At 35.9% G+C, this 19071-nt stretch overlaps 1 protein-coding gene across 2 annotated transcripts in view; it reads right to left on the reverse strand.

The window, feature by feature from the left end:
• Positions 1 to 19071, reverse strand: part of NUDCD1 (NudC domain containing 1) — a 70580-nt gene that overhangs the window by 16082 nt on the left and 35427 nt on the right. For both annotated transcript variants that reach the window (XM_032415720.1, XM_032415719.1), the window contains exons 7-8: positions 18602 to 18746; positions 14283 to 14408 (exon numbers count right to left, since the gene is read on the reverse strand). In XM_032415720.1, coding sequence (XP_032271611.1) covers positions 14283 to 14408; positions 18602 to 18746 — 271 coding nt within the window. The remainder of the gene's footprint in view (positions 1 to 14282; positions 14409 to 18601; positions 18747 to 19071) is intronic.

Below are 19071 nucleotides of genomic sequence, written 5' to 3' on the forward strand. Positions count from 1 at the left end.
AGATGAACAACATAGTGATTTGGTAAGTCTCTATGTCATGTTATGCTAATCAGAAGTGTGGCTACCAACAGTCACTATACAGTGTTATTACAATACCACGGACTGTATTCCTTATACTTGTATCCTCCATCCCCATGACTTATAACTATAGGCCTGTTTCTTCCACTCCCCCTCACCTGTTTTGGCCATTCCCTCCCCTTTGGCAACAGTTGTTCTCTGTACTTATGGGTCTGTTTCTGCTTTTTGTCTGTTTTGTTTATTAGATTCTGCATATAAATGAAATCATATGGTATTTGTCTTTCTCTGACTTATTTCCCTTAGTGTAATACTTTCTTCCTATGTCCAACCATACTGTCACAAATGGCAAGATTACATCCTTTTTTTATAGCTGAGTAACATTCCTGTGTGTGTGTGTGTGTATGTATAAACACATACCACATCTTCTTTATCCATTATTCTATTGATGGACACTTGGGATTGCTTCCATATCTTGGCTATTGTAAATAATACTGCAATGAACATAGGGGTGCATACACCTTTTGGGTTTTTTTTTCCCCCTGTTTTTAGAAAGGAAGAGAGAGGGGAGGGGAGGGGTAGAGGGAGAGAATCTTGAGCAGGCTTCACACCCAGCTGGAGCCCGACAAGGGGCTCAGTCTCACGACCCAGAGATCGTGACCTGAGCCTAAATCAAGAGTGGGATGCTTAACTGACTGTGCAACCTGGTGCCCCTACATAGATCTTTTTGAATTGTTTTTGTTTTCTTTGGGTAAATACCCAGTGGTGGAACTACTCAGTTTTACTTCTTCCCTACTAATTTGGATGCCTTTTTCTTTTTCTTGTCTGACTGCTGCAGCTAGGACTCCCAGTACTATGTTGAATAAGTGGTAAGAGTAGGCATCCTTGTCTCGTTCCTGATCTTAAGAGGAAAATTTTCAGTTTGAGTATAATGTTAGCTGTGGCTCTATCATATATGGTATTTACTATGTTGAGGTATGTTCCCTCTATACCTGACTTTATTCAAAGTTTTTATCATTAATCAATGTTAAATTTTGTCAAATGTTTTTTCTGCATGTATTAAGATGATCTTATGATTTTTATTCTTTATTTGGTTGATGTGGTTTATCATGTTGGTAGATTTGTGGATAATGAACCATTATCCATTTTTACATTTCTGGAACAAATCCCACTTGGTCATGGTGAATGATCTTTTTAATGTATTGTTGAATTTGGTTTGCTTATATTTTGTTGAGGATTTTTACATCTATATTCATCAGAAATATTGGTCTGTAGTTTTTTTTTTTTAAAGTGTCTTTGCCTGGTTTTGGTATCAGGGTAATGCTAGCCTTGTAGAATAAATCTGTAAGCATTCTATTATTTGGAACAGTTTGAGAAGAATAGGTATTACTTTTTCTTTAAATTTTAGAATTCACCTTTGAAGCCATCTGTTCCTGGACTTTGTTTTTTGGGAGTTTTTTGATTAATGATTCAGTTTCACTACTAGTTATCAGTCTGTTCAGATTTTTTCTTTCTTTCTGATTCAATCTTGGACATTTGTATATTTCTAGAAATTTACCCATTTTCTAGGTTATTGAATTTGTTCACATATAATTTTTTGCCATAGTCTCTTATAATCCTTTGTATTTCTGTGATATCAGTTTTAACTTCTCTTTCATTTCTGATTCTATTTATTTGAGTCTTTTTCTTGATGAAAGGTTTATCAATTTTGTTTATCTTTGTAAAGAACCAACTTTCAGTTTCACTGGTCTTTTCTATTGTTTGTTTAGTCTCTATTTCCCTTACTACTGTTTTATGCTTTATTACCTTCCTTCTACTAACTTTGGGCTTTGTTCTTTTTCTCATTCCTTTAGTTAAAAGGTAAGATTGATATTTTTCTTGTTTCTTGAGATAGGCCCATTTGGCTATAAATGTCCTTCTTAGAACTGCTTTTGCTGCATCCCAAAGATTTTGAACCATTGTGTTTCTATTTTCATTTGTCTCCAGGTAATTTCTGACTTCCTCTTTGATTTCTTCATTGACCCACTGGTTGTTTAGCAGAATATTGTTTAGCCTCTATGTGTCTGTGTTGTATCCAGTTTTGTTCTTGTAATTGATTTCTAGTTTCATACACTATGATTGGAAAATATGCTTGATATGATTCCAAACTTTCTGAATTTGTTGAGACTTGTTTTGTGGCCTAATGTGATCTATCCTGGAGAATGTTCCATGTGCACTTGAATGTGTATTCTTCTATGTGGGGATGGAATGTTCTATATCTATATCTATACATATTTATCTATTGTGTGTGTGTGTGTATATATAAAGTTCGTCTAGTCTAATGTATTATTCAAAGCTACTGTTTCCTTACTAATCTGATTTTCTGTCTTGATGGTCTATCCATTCATGTAAGTGGGTTGATAGTCTCTTACTGTATTACTGTCAATTTCTCCCTTTGTCTTTTAATATTTGCTTTTACATATGTAGGTGCTCCTGTGTTGGTTGCATAAATATTTACAATTGGTATAAACTCTTGTTGTATTGATCCCTTTATCATTATTTTAATAATGTATCATTATACATTCTTTGTCTCTAGTTATAGTCTTTGTTTTAAAGTCTATTTTATCTGATATTTTTTTTCCACTTCCATTTGCATGGGATCATTTTCCACTTCTGTACTTTCAGTCTCTATGTGTCTTCAGGTCTGAAATGAGTCTCACATAGGCTGAATACATATGGGTTTTTTTTTTTTTTTATCCATTCAGTCACCCTATATCTTTTGTTTGGAGCATTTAGTACATTTACATTTGAAGTAATCAATAGGTATGTACTTATTGCCATTTGTTGTTTTCTGGTTATTTTGGTAGTTCTCTGTTCCATTCTTCTCTTGCTCTCTTACTTTGTGACTTAACTTTCTTTAATGTTATATTCCTTTCTCTTTGTGTATCTATTAAAGGCTCTTAGTTTGTGGTTACCATCAGGTTCATATATAATATCCCATGTGTACAGCAGTCTACATTGTTGATGGTCACTTAAGTTAGAACACAATCTAAAAGGACCACGTATATACATATATACTTCCTCTTCCATGTTTATGTATGTCTTTACATCTTTTATTTTGTGTATCTCTTGATTAATTTTTAAAGATATATTTGATTTTACTGCTTTTGTCTTTCAACATACATACTAGCTTTATAAGTGACTGATCTTCTACCTTCACCTGTATATTTCCTTTTACCAGTGATAGTTTTTCCATCATAATTTTCTCAATTTTAGTCATGGCCTTTTCTCTTCCACTTAAGGAAGTCTCTTTAACATTTGTTGTGTAAGGCCAGTTTAGTGGTGATGTACTCCTTTAACGTTTGTCTGGTAAACTCTTTATCTCTCCTTCAATTGTGAATGATAATCTTGCCAGGTAGAGTATTCTTGGTTATAGGTTTCTTTCTTTTAGCACTTTGAACATATCATGCCACTCCCTTCCGGCCTGCAAAGTTTCTGCTGAAAAATCAGTCATTAGCTTTATGAAGTTTCCCTTGTATGTAACTGTTTCCTTTTCTCTTATGACTTTTAAGAGTCCCTCTGTTTCTTTAATTTTTGCCAATTTAATTATTGTGTCTTGGTATGGACCTCTTTGAGTTCCTCTTGTTTGAGGCTCTTAGATATGTATGTGTGTTTCCTTCCCCAGGACAGGAAAATTTTCAGCTGTTATTTCTTCAAATAGGTTTTCTGTTGTTTTCTCTTTCTTCTCCTAAAAACACTGTAATGCAAATGTCATTACACTTGATGTTTCAGAGGTCCCTTAATGTATCCTCATTTAAAAAATTCTTCTTTTTCCTGTTCAGCGTGGTTGCTTTCCACTACCCTGTCTTCCAGATTCCTAATCCATTCTTCTACATTCTCTAATCTGTCAATTCCCTGTAGTGTATTTTTCAATTAATTGTATTCTTCAGCCTGATGGGTTCCTTTTATATTTTCTTTCCCTTTGTTGAAGTTCTCACTGTTTATCCACTCTTCTCTCAAGCCGAAACATTACTTTGAACTCTATCAGGTAAATTGCTTATCTCCATTTGGTTTAGCTCTTATTAAGTTTTGTCGTGTTCTTTTGTTTGGAACATATTCCTCTGTCTCCTCATTTTGTCTGTTTGTTTCTATGTATTAGGTAGGTCAGCTGTGTCTTCTGGTCTTGAAAGTAGTGGCCTGATGTACAAGGCATCCTGTGATGCCTAGAAGTGCAACTGCCCTCAGACCACTAGAACCAGGTGCTCCAGGGATGTCTTTTGTGTGGGTTGCATGCACCCTCCTGTTGTGTCTGGGGTTGCCTGTGGTCAGGGTTGGCCCTCCAGCCAGCTGTCAACAATGAACTGCCATAACTACTGTGGGCACATTGGTGGGCAGAAATTGCCACCAGCATGACCAGCTACAGGCCCAGCTGGAGCAGCTTTGAGTATGCTGGTGGGCAGATCTGGCCCTTACCCTGTCTGTAATGAATGGCTATGACTGCTCCAGGTACACTGGTGGGCAGGGCTTGCCCCTGGTGCAACTGGCTGAGAGGCCTGGCTGTAGCTACAGTGGGCATACTGGTAGACGGGGCTGGCTCCCCCTTTCTTGGGCAGCAGTTGCTTTAGAGAGGCACTAGTCCTGGCCAGGACTGCCCACCAGATGGTCCAGGCTAGAGCCACTTTGGAGGAGCATGTGCTGGGGTGGACAGATTGGGAGTGATAGGTCCACAGGGAATGCTGGAGTGTGAAAAGTAGTGCTAGCAGGGTAGCTGGAGAATGTCAAAAATCAGCTCCCACATGCTTCCATCCAGCTAGGTTGATGAAGGGCAAGAAAAATGGTACTTGCCAGCACCTCTGTTCCCAGTGAAAGTTCCTACAGATCCCTGCCCCCCTGGCACACGTCCTGAAATTAAGCAATGCATTTCCATGTATAACCTATGTGCTTTTCAAATCGCTGCTTCTGTGCTGGGTCTCAGACCAAGTAATATAGCACATTAGCCTTTAAGAGCAGACACTTGCTTTCCTCTTGTCTTCTGGCTCCCCCAGTTAAGCCCCACTGATTTTCAAAGCCAGACGTTATGGGGACTCACCTTCCCTGTACAGTTCCCCAGGGCCGGAGTATCCAGTGTGGGTATTGATCCCCTAACTCATCTGAGCCCATGATATCCCTCTTGCTTTTGGGTCACCAAGCTGGGGGTTTGGTTCAGTTCATGACCATGTGTCTCTGCCCATCCTACTCTTCTCAGTGTGGCCTTCTCTTTATGCTTTTAGCTGTGGAAGATCTGTTGTGACAGTCTTTAGGTCGTTTTCAGACTGAGTTTCCTGAACTGAAACTTTTGGCTCAGTGTATCCATGGGAAAAGGTGAGCTCAGTGTCCTCTCGCTCCACTATCTTCCCCCACTCTCCTTTTTTTATAGTAATTATTAAGCAACAATTGAGGATGTCCCTGGCTGAGCACTATTTCAGATATGGTAACCCACATACTATAAAATATGTGTGTATTCTGCTTGGACAGTTAAATTTTGTTAAGTTGTGCATGTGTGGCATATCCAAAACTGATGTTTGAAAACAACAGAAAAGAAGTTGTACAAAATCCCGAGTTGCCTTTTTGTTTGAACATCCATTTGTAAGTTAATTATGTAATGATGTTTTAACATTGACTAGAGATTGGAATATAGGAAGATGCCAGATCTTAGCTTAAGTGGCATAAAATACAATTGGGGGAAACACACTTAAATTTTTACTTTACTAAAACCTATAGACAACAGCCATTTTTTAAGAAGTATAAGAAAAAAACTTTTTTTCACTTTTGAAAATTATCAGATTGGATCTTCAGCTGTATCATAATGTATCAGACAACATAAATATGTAAATATATCAAGAAACAGAAAAGTGCCATGAGAAAAAAAAGAAAGCAGGTGAATAGAAATGCAGTTTTGTTTAATACAGGTTATTAAGAGATGGAAGGTAACATGTGAAGAGAGGTCTCAATAAAGGGACAAATGAAACAAGGCAGAACACTTCAGGTATAAAAAGTATTAACAGAAGCATGTTTTTAGTATGGGGAATGGTATGAAGGCCACCATGGCTAAAGAAAAGTGAGCTAGGAAAAAATGGTAGAGTATGAGAGACAATCAGCACTGGAGGGCAGTGTTTTTTAACTATGGGTCTCAACATTTTTGGTAAAATTAACTACGTAGATCAAAAAAGAGAACTTATTGTATAAGACATTCTTCATTCCATACTATTTTTAATGAGCTAAAACAGTAAGGATAGTACTGTTTTGTGAAATTTTTGCTTCACATGTGCATGCTGAGTCTCTATTTAAAATACATACAGTGAGTTACAGAAGAGGGCTCATAGATCATGGTAAAAATCCTAGACATTATTCTAAATGTGACAGATAGGAAGCCACTAGAGGGAGGGAAGCAGAGGGAAATGACAAAACCTACTAAACCCTTTAGAGATTACTTTGACTTTCACATGAAGTACTTATTAATTCAAAGGGGAAGATTGTAACTGAGGAGCAGAGAAACCTGGTGAATACCACCCAATTAAATTTCACACCACAATGGTAAGGAAAACTGCCATGAAGCTCTTCTTCATGTGATACACTAAAAAAGAAGTATTCCTAGCAAAAATGCATCAACTGAATCTGATCTTGAGGAAATACTGGATACAGTTCATAAAAGGTACAAAATAAAGTCAATGTCATAAAAGCTGGGTAACTGGTTGTTCCAAATTAAAGGAGACTAAAGAGACATCACAACTAATTGCAATGTTTCCAAATCAGGAAAAAAAAATTGCCAGTTAGTACATTATTTGAGCAACTGGTAAAATTTGATATGAACTATATTAGATAAAAGTACTGAATCAATGTTAAACTTCCTGACTTGTATTGTGGTTATCTAAGAAAATGCCTTCATTTTTAGTGTGTATGTGAGGTACTGGGGGTTGTAAAGGGACATGTTTGTGCAACTCATTCCTAAATGTTTTAGCAAAAAGGAGTAAGAAAAAAAGAAATGTGGCAAAATGTTAATAACTGCTAGAATCTAAGGGAAGGATACTACTATGGGCTAAGCTGTAGCCCTCCCAAAGTCACATGTTTAAGTCTTAACCTCACAGTACCTTAGAATGTGACCTTATTTGGACAGAGAACCTTTAAAAGGGTGGTTAAGTTAAATTGAGGTCATTAGGGTGGGTCCTAATCCAATACAATTGGTGTCCTTATAAAAGATTAGGGAACAAACACAAGTAGAAGAAAGACCATGTGATTACTAAAAAGAGAAGACAGCCATCTATCTACGTGCCAAGGGGAGAGGCTTCAGAAGAATCTAACCATGCTAACACCTAGATCTTTGATTTCTAGCCTCTAGAACTGTGAGAAAACAAATTCCTATTGTTTAAGTCACCTAGTCTGTGGTACTTTCTTATGGAGGCCATATTAGGGAAATTATTATATAGCTTAATTTATTTTTTAAAAAAGGTTTATTTATTTTAGGGTGCGTGTGCATGGGGGTGCGTGGAGAGGGAGACTCTCAAGCAGACTCCCTGCTGAGCCCAGAGCCTGATGTGGGGCTTGATCCCATGACCCTGAGATCATGACCTGAGCCAAAATTGAGTTGGACGCTTAACCAACTGAGTCACCCAGACGCCCCAATATAAGCTTAATTTCTAATACTTGGTCAAATTTGATATAATGCAAATAAAAAAATTTGATACTCTAAGGAATATAAGAATGTAAAGGGTCCTTAGACCAAAAAGCTTGAGGACCATTGGTTTAGATCCTTTCTAAACATATTTCCTTTCTCTATAACTTCTGATCTTATCCTTAATATCTTCTTAAAAGAATTAGTATGTTGGATATATGCCTTTTCTACTAGCTTTCATAATGACATTAACCTAAAAGAATTATTTCTTCTTTGTAACTCCTCTGCTTCTTGTCTTGATGGCTTTATTTATAAGTTGCAAATACTTTTTCCAGGTATTTCAGTCTCATGTTTTAAGCAGTATATGATGAATACCATTTGCTCTTGGGGCACCTGGGTGGCTCAGTCAGTTAAGTGTCTGCCTTCAGATCAGGTCATGATCTCAGGGTCCTGGGAGCGAACCCCACGTTGGGCTCCCTCCTCAGTGAGGAGGCTGCCTCTCCCTCTCCCTGCTACTTCCTCTGCTTGTACTCTCTCTCCTTGTCATATGAATACATAAAATCTTAAAAAAAAAATTCTCATCTTAAACTCACTGTAATTTAATTTTTAAAAATATCCTTTCACCTTTTGATTGCTCAAGTCTATATTTAATTTAATCACTACAGACTGGTGTTATTCAAAAGAAACTGCAAACCACATACATAATTTTGAATTTTCTAGTAGTCACATTAAAAGGTAATAAAAACAGGAAAAAAGTAATATATTTAACCAAACATATCTAAACTATCATCATCTCAACATAAAAATCCAAATAAAAGTTATTAATGTATTTTATATTCTTTTTTATTCTAAGACTTCAAAATCTGGTTATTTCACACTTACGTGAAAGCTACATTTCAAATAGTCATTAACTACTATGTGGCCAGTGGCTACTATTTTGTAAAGTACAGCTCTAGACAGAAGCAAAAATAATTCCTCTTTATTTGTATTTGAATTCTGATTTGTGCTTTACATCCCAGTGACCACATCTTATTACCTTTCTTTCCCAGATCTACTATTTAATATTTCTTTTATTGTGCTGCTGCATATATTCATTTAACATTTTATTTTCCAAATGTCAAATTCTAACCCTGATTTCCATTTCTTTCAGGGAATTTTATATTTTGAAAAATCTGTCATTTATAATATAGAATTCTGACCTTTATGTTATAGTATTGTTTCCTAAAACTGTAAGGACATATACTGACCTTTCCATGTACAGGTTAATTTCAAATTGTCCAAAGTCATGACAAATGAAATCAAGAAGAGAGAACTTGAAGAGAACACTGAAGAAGTACAGACTGTCGATGAAGTACTATTTCATTCCTAAAGTGGATGTAGCAGTGAACATCTGAAATACTATAGCTTCCTTTGTTCTCTTCCTCCAATGACAAGCCAACTGGTACCCTCTTGGGTATACCAAGAAACTACACATTTGACTAGGTAGACCTTGACTTTCATACAGTACACTGACAAGCCAATTCTGCCTCTGGAAAGAAGATGTACTTACTACTTATTTATTGGAGCTGTTCCATTTATACCCATTCTACTTATACCCAAACAGCAATGTTTATGCATTTTTACTTCACAGAATCTTTGCTTATTTATATAAAATGTCTAATAATAGAAAAACCAATGTGCTCATAATTATAAAAAAAGAAACTCTGGTCTCAAATTTAACACAACTGAAACAAAGACAAGATATTTAGGAGATTCAGTTCAAGATGGCAGCATAGAAAGATCCTGAACTTACCTCCTCACATGCACACTGAACCTACAGCTACATATGGGGGAAAAAAAAAAACATATCCAAGCAGGTAGAGGGGCTGAGATATAATCTCACCATGAACCACACATAAACTCTGGCACATGGGGCGCCTGGGTGGCTCAGTCGTTAAGCGTCTGCCTTCGGCTCAGGTCATGATCCCAGTGTCCTGGGATCGAGCCCCGCATCGGGCTCCCTGCTTGGCGGGAAGCCTGCTTCTCCCTCTCCCACTCCCCCTGCTGTGTTCCCTCTCTCGCTGTGTCTATCTCTGTCAAATAAATAAAAAATCTTTAAAAATAAATAAAAATAAATAAAAATAAAAAAAATAAATAAATAAACTCTGGCACAGTCACCTATAATCAAGAGGAACTTGAAACACCGAGCTACTCCCTGAGGAATGATGGGTTTAACACCATTATCAGGCATCCCACTTTTTATGACCTGCACTTGAGAGATGAGTCTCCAAAACATCTATGTCTGAAAGCCAAGGAAGCTTGAACTGAGAAACTGTTATTAAAGAGCCATGGGGCACAGACTTAACAGTCGTAGAGGCAGCTGACTGCAAAGTACCCAGACTTTCCGTGAAAGATGTTCATCTGCTTATCTTATTAAAGCATCTAATTTACCACTCTCCTAAGAGACAGAGACAGCAGGTGTCAACTTTGCATTCTCCCTCTGCCTCACTCCAGAGCACTGGTACCTCTCAGAAAGGAGTCTGTATCCTCAAATGGTGCCCCAATTTTTGTGGCTGCCACCCAAGAGAGGCCTCTAGATCACCTGGCTCTGGTAGCCAGAGGGTTTTAGGCTTGCAGGTCCCACAAGCTTATATAAGACAGAGAAAGCATTCTTAACCAGCTACCACCCCTAGGGCAAAGCACAGAGGCAAAAATCTGAAGTACCCAGTCTTTCCATAAAAGGGGACTATTAGCTTATCTTCATAGCTGCAGCCTGAAGGAGAGACCCTCTCCAAAGACCTCAGATGGTTGACACTACCTTTGCACTCTCCCTCTGCTATGCTGCAGGTCACAGCATCTCCAGAGGGAAGCTTGCTGTACACACATCAAGAACCCCAGGTTTTAATCTGGTGGTCTCAGTTTTTATGGCTGCTACCCAGCGGATGTCCCCTAATTGCCTGGGGGCCAGTGGGGTTTTTATTCCTGGGTCCCATGGGACAATAACAACTAGAGATGCAGTTCTTGGCCAGCTACCACCACCAGGGCACAGCACTAGCATAATGAAACATATCCCAAGATTTCTGTGAAAAAGGCCTAGTTACTTGGCCTGGAACTTCAGCCCAAGGGACAGGCTTCTTTTGGTTTGACACACATACAGAGACTTCTGAGATTCTTTCTGGGGATGGAGACCATCAGGTACTATTACTGTGCTATCCCTCTGCCTTGTTCCAGAATGCCAGTAACTCCTGGAAAGGAGCTTGTACACTTCTCTGGCATCCTGACTTTTGTGGCTGCCATCCGGGGACACCTCTAGTCTACCTGGTTCTGGTTGACAGTGGGACTTGTTTATGGTCCCACATGACTATGTATTTTGCACACTTTAAAAGCCATTGCCTGAGAGACAGGATTCCAATCAGCCTGAATGTAGCTGCTGATTGGGATCGTCCACTTAGGGACACTGACAGGTGTTAGTACACCCTCAAATACTGGGAGCTACTTAGAGTAAAAATAGGCTGCTTGGGCAATCAAAAAAGTTTGAGAGACAACCAAGAGCTAGGGTAGAGCTGAACAATAAGGTTCATCTCCTACAAGAGACCATTCCTGCAAGACTGGGAGAGTTCATGGTTTTATCTAATGCATAGAAACCAACACAGAAAGTCAGGAAAATTAAGAAACAGGAATATGTTCCAAAGAAAGGACAAGACAAGACCTCAGAAAGATATCTTAATGAAATGGAGGTAAGTGGTTTGTTTACCCAATGCAGAATTCAAAATAAGTCATAAAGATACTCACCAAGCATGGAAGAATGGATAAACAAAGTGAAAACTTCAAAAAAGAGATAGAAAATATAAGAAAGTATCAAATAGAAGTCACAGAGCTGAAGAATACAATCACTGAAAAATATACTAGAAGGGTTCAACAGCAGACTAGATGAAGCAGAAAAAAGGATCAGTGAACTCAAATACAAGGCAGCAGAACTTATCAAATCAGAGCAGCAAAAAAAAAAAAAAAAACAGCAAAGATAGCTTAAGGACCTTATGCAACAACATCAAGCAGAACACTTGCATTATAGGGGTCCCAGAATGAAGAGAAAGGGGCAGAAAATTTCGCTAACCTAGGGCAGGAAAGACACTGAGATTCAGGAAGCCCAGAAAGTTTCAAGTAAGATGAACTCAGAGACCCACACCAAGACATATCACATATCACATTTAAACTGTCAAAAGTTAAAAATGAATTTTTTTTGAGAGAGAGAGAGTACACGGAAGAGGGAGAGAATCCCAAGCAGATTCCACACTCAGCATGGGATTATATCCCTCTATACCCATTTTTTGAGAGTTTTTATAAATGTTGAATTTTGTCAGATGCTTTTTCTGCATGTATTGAAATGATCATATTATTTTTATTGCATTGAAAAGAGTAAATTATGAATAAATTTAACCAAGGAGGTCAACAACCTGTACACTGAAAACTATAAGACACCAATGAAAGAAACTGAAGAAAACAAAAATAAATGGAAAGATATTCCATGCTCATGGATTGGAAAAACTGTTAAAATGTCTATATTAAGCAATCTACAGATTCAATAAAATTCCTATCAAAATTCCCAATGGCATTTTTCCCAGAAATAGGACAAAATCCTAAAATTCATATGGAACCACAAAAGATCCCAAATAGCCAATGTAATCGTAAAAAATGCTTCCTGATTTCAAATTATATTACAAAGCTGTAGTAATTAAAACAGTACAGTATTGGCATAAAAATAGACACAGAGTCCAATGGAAGAGTCCAGAAGTAAAACCACCCATATATGGTCAATTTATGATAAAGGAGCCAAGAATGCACAATGGAGAAAGGAGAGTCTCTTCAACAAACAGTGTTAGGAAACTGGATAGCCACATGCAAAAGAACAAAACTGGACCACTATCTTCACATCATATACAAAAACTAACTCAAATGGATTAAAAAGGTTAACATAAGACCTGAAATCATAAAACTCCTAAAAGAAAACAGAAGCAGTAAGCTTCTTGACATTGATCTTGGCAATGATTTTTTGGAGCAAAGGCAACAAAAGCAAAAATAACAAGTGGGACTATTTCGAACCAAAAAGCTTCTGAACAGCAAAGGAAATGATCAACAAAATGAAAAGGCAACCTCCTGAATAGGAAAAAGAATTTGTAAATCATATCTGATAAGGGGTTAACATCCAAAATTTATAAAGAACTTCTATAATTACATTACAAAAATAATGCAATTAAAATATGACTGAAAGATTTAAATAGACATTTTTTCCAAAGAAGAGCTATAGGTGGCCAACTTGTACATAAAAAGGTGCTCAACAACATTAAGCATCAAGAAATGTAAATCAAAATCACCATGAGATATGCCCTCACACCTCACACCTGATGGTGGCTGGGGGATGGATTAAGGGTGTCAATGGGTATAAACTTCCAGTTATAAATAAGTATTGGGTATTGTGAGGTATAGCACAGTGACTATAGTTAATAATACTGTACTTCATATTTGAAATTATTAACAGAGCAGATCTTAAAAGTTCTCATTATAAGAGAAAAATTTCTAACTATGTACGATGACAAATGTTTAACTAGACTTATTGTGGTGATCATTTTGCAATATACACAAATAGCAAATCACTGGTGTTAAACCAGCAATTAACACTAAACTGTGATTAAACAGTTTTAGAGTATGTGCAAAATGCTGAAAATGTTTTATCAAATATCATCTCTAAAAACTACAGTACAATGAGGGATCGTATGTATATTTCTTAACTTTCTGAAGAAGAACCTACTTATAATGGAAGTCTATCATACATGCTCTTTAAGAACACATTTTATAAAGAAGGTCACACAAGTCAGTCAGAAACACCAAAACAAATAAGTGAAAAAATTTTTCACAAGAGTCAAAAGTAATGTTATGAAACAGTCACTAGTAAAAAAACCAGACTAAAAATCCTATATCTTGCACACCAAATAGTAAAGATCAAACAAAAAACTGAAGGGGGAGGTAAAGATGCAATGAAATAGGTAATAACTGCTAATATTATTAATGAGAATATCGAGTGGAAATCAATTTGTCAGAGACTTAGTCTATGACTTATTAATTTGATTTCTGTAACTGTTTAAGATAAAATACCTGAATACAGGAAAAGGCTTCATGTAAAGAAGGGATTTTAAAAAAATAGCATCATCATGAATAATGCAATTGAAAAAAATGTATTAAAGATGTATACTATAATCTGTAGGACAATCACTACATACACACATGAACTCCAATAATAACATTATATAGTGTCACCCAGCCATTAAGCCAGATTGAAACGAGAACATGAAGAAATACTTATGTCATAATTTCAAGTAAAAAAAATATGAGGTTATTATAGATTAGTTGTAACTATATGTAAAAACCTGAACAGAAAAAACCCAATCACAAGATTTCAAATATGCAATAGTACCAAAACAACAAAACATTGTTTTATTAGGGATGGTGGTATAAAACTGCCACTTCATGGAGTGATGCGTTTTAAATCATAGCCAGTAACTGCCAATCAAGCCAGCTTTGCAAATTATACATTTGGTCAATTAATTATCATCTCATGGTAACTTGTATTCATAAATTTTTAGAAATACAATGATCAAGAACTTACCACATGAGTAGTTTTTAATGTACTGCCATCAAATCTGCATAAACTGGAGCTCTCTTCAAAGAAAATGTCACATTCTTCTAACTCTTGAGCATTACAAGGAGGTTTTTCTTTATCTGGATTTGGATTCTTAGACCAGAAAATAAAATAAATAAACTTTCAACAATAGGAGAATGGATTTCTTCATTCTTAAAAAGATCAAAATTGTAGCAGTAATGAAAAACTGAATTTCAGACCCATGACCAATAAATCCTAATCAACAAAAACAGAAATAACAGAATGATGAAATCACCAGAAAAAAATATTAAAACAGGTATTATAAACATGTTCTATATACTCAAAGATGTAAAAAAAAAAAATGTATATGTTGACAGAGGTATGGAAGACATAAAAAAATAACCAAATTGAACTTCTAAATATGAAAATACAGTATCTGAAATGGAAAGTAAAAAAGATAGGACTGGCAACTAATCAGACATGGCAGACCTGTGAGCTTAAAACAAAGCAATAGTCTATCTAAAATGAAAGAGAGGGGAAAAAAAAAAAAACACAGAACTGCAGTGACCTGTGGAATAATATCAAATGGTCTAACACATGAGTAACTAGAAGAGGGCAGGAAGAATGAAAAAAAAAAAAATGAGAAGAAATGGTCAATAAATGATGAAAACTATAATCCTATAGATTCAAAAAGGTCCAAGAAACATTAAAAAAAACTCACTGCAAATCACATTATAATGAACTTGTTGAAAAGCAGTAATAAAGAGAGTATCTTAAAAGTAGTCAGAGGAGAAAAAATAAACACATTATGAACAGAGGAACAAAGATACAAATGACAGCTAACTTCTCATCCGAAACTATGCAAGCCAGAAGACAATGGAGTATAACTGAAGTGAAGGGGGAAAAAACCCCCATCAACATTGACTCATGTACTTAACAAAGATACTAAAAAAGGAAGACAACCTAAGTATTTTTGCAGCAAACAGAAACTGAGAGAATTTACCCAGCAAACCTACACTATAAAAAATGCTAAAGGAAGTTCTTCAGCCAGGAGAAAAATGACAACAGACGGAAATGTGAATCAACACAAAGAAATGTAGAACAGAGGAAATGACAGGTATGTGGGTCAATGTAAGATTTCCCCTCTAATCTCTTTAAAAGAGAACTGATTAAAGTTAAAACAATAATATATTATTGATATGATAATTTATAAAGGATGAAGAAATGGAAATATATTGTGAAGTTCTTAAGTTATGAGTGAACTATATTTTGACAATAGATGGTGATGAGTTAAAGATGCTGTGTAAACTCCAGAACAACTACTAAGCACACATGCACGCGCACACACACACATTAACACACACAAATATCCACCCAAACAAAAACACAGAGGTATAGCTAATAATAAGCCAAAAGAGAATATAAATGGAATCATTAATTTTAATATGTTCCATTGCTTAAATGCAAGAATCACTGTCTGGTCTTATATCCCTCATAGAGTAAAAGAATCACAATGTTCAAGTAATAAATATTATACACACACACACACACACACACTCACACATACACAAACAGAAATGTAATTCTACAACTGACCAAATGTCCACACACTCAGTTTGCCAAAATGCTGTCAGGTTATTGAGAACTTAATGAAATGGCTTGAGAAAGCCTCTGAAACTAAATGGTTGGGAGTTATAGATCTATATTATCAAACCTGTCCATGTCCCACCTGGGATATGGAGCCACCTAGTTGTGGTTGTCTGCTCCAGCCTATATATCAATGCAAACAATTCTGGTTGCTATACTTGGCTGGGAAGGCAATATCAACAATTAGCTGGGGCCATTTTTTCAGTGATTCAACAACATATATATGCCCAGCAGCATAAAGAATACCCTCTGCACTTCTCCCTCCTTTCCCTTTTCCATTACCCGTATGTTGAAGAGGGCAAAATTATAAGGTCAGGACTATGAAGGCAGCCAGATTTTAATAGGACAAGACTATAGAGAAAGGGGAATAACAGAGAAGAGAACCCAAGACTCTGCTGCTTCGCTATAGCCATTTACTGATTTTCAAGCTGAGCTGAAAAAGACAAGTGGAAAGAAGCAGCATGCAAGGGGCTCAAAAGCTGAGTGCTGATACTATTACAGTGTTTGGGAGACAAAAATTAGAGGACAGGGCCTACACAGGAGAAGCCCTGGTAAACATCCTAGACTTTCACTTGAGATTCATGAAAAGTTCTGCCTTAGGAGTAAGAACAAACAAGGAATAAATATCAGCCATGTAAAAAAACATGGAAATACAGCACCAAATCAAATCAATCCTTAATGGGGTTAAGAAGATAGGATGAAATTTTGCAGGATGCAGGTCAAGTATTGTTTAGAATGAAGTATATAGCTTTTCAATAGAAAAGTAGGTTAAAAAAAATCATCTGAACTTTCACTTTGAAAAATAGAGCAAAATAAATCCAAAGTAAGCAAAAAGGAGAAAATAATGTAAAAACAGAAATGAAATTGGAAACTGAAACAACAACAAAAAACAATGGAAATAGATGCCCCAAATAATCCTTACATAATAAAGAAATTAAATTCATGGCTAAAAACTTCCAAAACACAAAACTCCAATCTAGATGGTCTCACTGGTAAATTCTATATTTAAAGAAATAATGCCAATTCTACACAATCTCCTCCAGAAATAGAACAAGCAGGAAACACTTCCCTACTCATTTTATGACATCAGCATTATCCACATATCAAAACTGGACAGCGACAGTAAAAAGACAAAACAAAACTGCAGACCAACATTCCTCCTAAATATAGATGCAAAACTCCTCAATAACATTTAGCAAACCCAAACCAGTAATATGCAAATAGGATAATACATCATTACCAAGTGGGTTTTATCCCACAAATGAAGAAAATGTATTTGACAGAATTCTATAGCCTTTCATGATTCAAAACACTCAGTTTAACAGAAATAGAAGAAAATTTCCAGAACATGACAAAAATAATCCATAATACTTAACAGTAAAATATTCAATTATTTCTCCAAGACTACAAATGAGGCAAGAATGTTTGCTTTCACTATTCACCATTTCTATTTTACAGTGGATTAAAGGTTCTAACCAATACAGAAAAGCTTAAGAAAAAGTATAAAGATTTGAAACACATAAGACAGCCTTCAGTTGCAGATAACAAGATTCTATGTTTTTTTTTCCCAAAATGTTACAAACACATTGGTGTTCAGCCATAAATAACTTACTCAAACAGACCAATATTCATTTGAAATAATCTAGTTTAAAAGGCAGTTAACAGCAATAAAATACAGTATCAAAACAAACCTCCACTACTATAACTATTATATCCCAGAGCACACCACAATAGTCGCTGAATGAAGGAACATTAATAGGGCAATGCAGTCTACATGTCTTGTTGTAACACTAGGACTATGAAATCAAAGTCATGGTCTTACATATGAATTCTAGTGATTCCTGAAATTTTTAATTATTGCTGGCAGACATGAAACTTGGTTTCTCCATTTTGGCCATGCTTTCTTTTGACAGAGACACTTATTTTCAATATTCTAATTTCCTTCCTACTTTAAGATGCAATTAACCCTATAGTATAACTACATCTTTATACAGTTTTTTCCTCATCGTTCTAACTCCAGGCGGCAATAAGTCAGACATTTTACATGTGCTGATATAATTTTTGGTGAATAAACATATAAATAAAATTCTGGTATGCTTTATTCAAATTTTTAACATTATCTTAAAAGTTATCAGATTAGAACATTTCAACAAAATCTCATAGTTGAATGAGTACTGTACTATTGTAATCACTACAATGAATTACTTTGTCAATCAAAATTAATTATAGTATATATTTATACCCCTAGTGATATTCTAAGATAATCTAGAAAATTTCAGTGATAACAAGTAGATTATTAGCATAGGTAGACAGTAAAATCTTAATTTTTTTGTCCCTACCAGTATTGGTCTATTGGTTCTTCTAAAGGAGAATATATATATTTATGTGCGTATATGTGTGAATATGTGTGTATATAGATGTATATATATATATGTACATACATAGATACATACATACATGAACACCCATCTTATACAATCCCACACACATATATGTATTCATGTGGTGTAAGGAATGAGTATTAGAATTTTAAGCTATATTCAAACACCAGTCTGTAGTACCTAATCTGTGTCTCTAACATTAGCAAATGTAAAATAATGTTTGAAAAACATGGCATAATCCTCACATAACATACTTCTGGGCCTTTGGAAAATGACCCTACTACTACAATTGCTTACCAGTTCTTCAGAGGTCAAATGCATTAAACGTTCAGCTATTGCAGCACACTGGGCTGAGTCTCTTATAAACTCTCCTTGCTTATCACCGACCACTAGCTCTGGCCATGTTAGTCCTTCATTCTTTTTAATCAAGAAAATCTCCAAGCTAGAAGTTAAACAAGAAAAGTAATGTTACATTAAGCAACTACATAAATTACATAATCAACACCAAACAGAAGAATCTTCCATTGAATTTATCCCTGCCTTGGTGTCCAGCCAGAGATGTTTTACCAAAACTTGTGTTAATTTTAGTACTGCATATTGGAATACAGATGGAAAATCTGTAATCCAAGGGTAAATAATTTATACTTAATAAACGAAAAAATACTGCTGGAAATGGTATGTCAAATGGCCTGATGAGAAGAGTGACTGGCAAGAGTAAAACCACCTAGAAAGTACTGTTGTAGTCCAGGTACGCAGTGTGTTACTGA

The sequence above is a fragment of the Phoca vitulina genome, unplaced genomic scaffold, assembly GCF_004348235.1.
Source record: "Phoca vitulina isolate PV1807 unplaced genomic scaffold, GSC_HSeal_1.0 scaffold18, whole genome shotgun sequence".
In the NCBI taxonomy this organism is placed as follows: domain Eukaryota; kingdom Metazoa; phylum Chordata; class Mammalia; order Carnivora; family Phocidae; genus Phoca; species Phoca vitulina.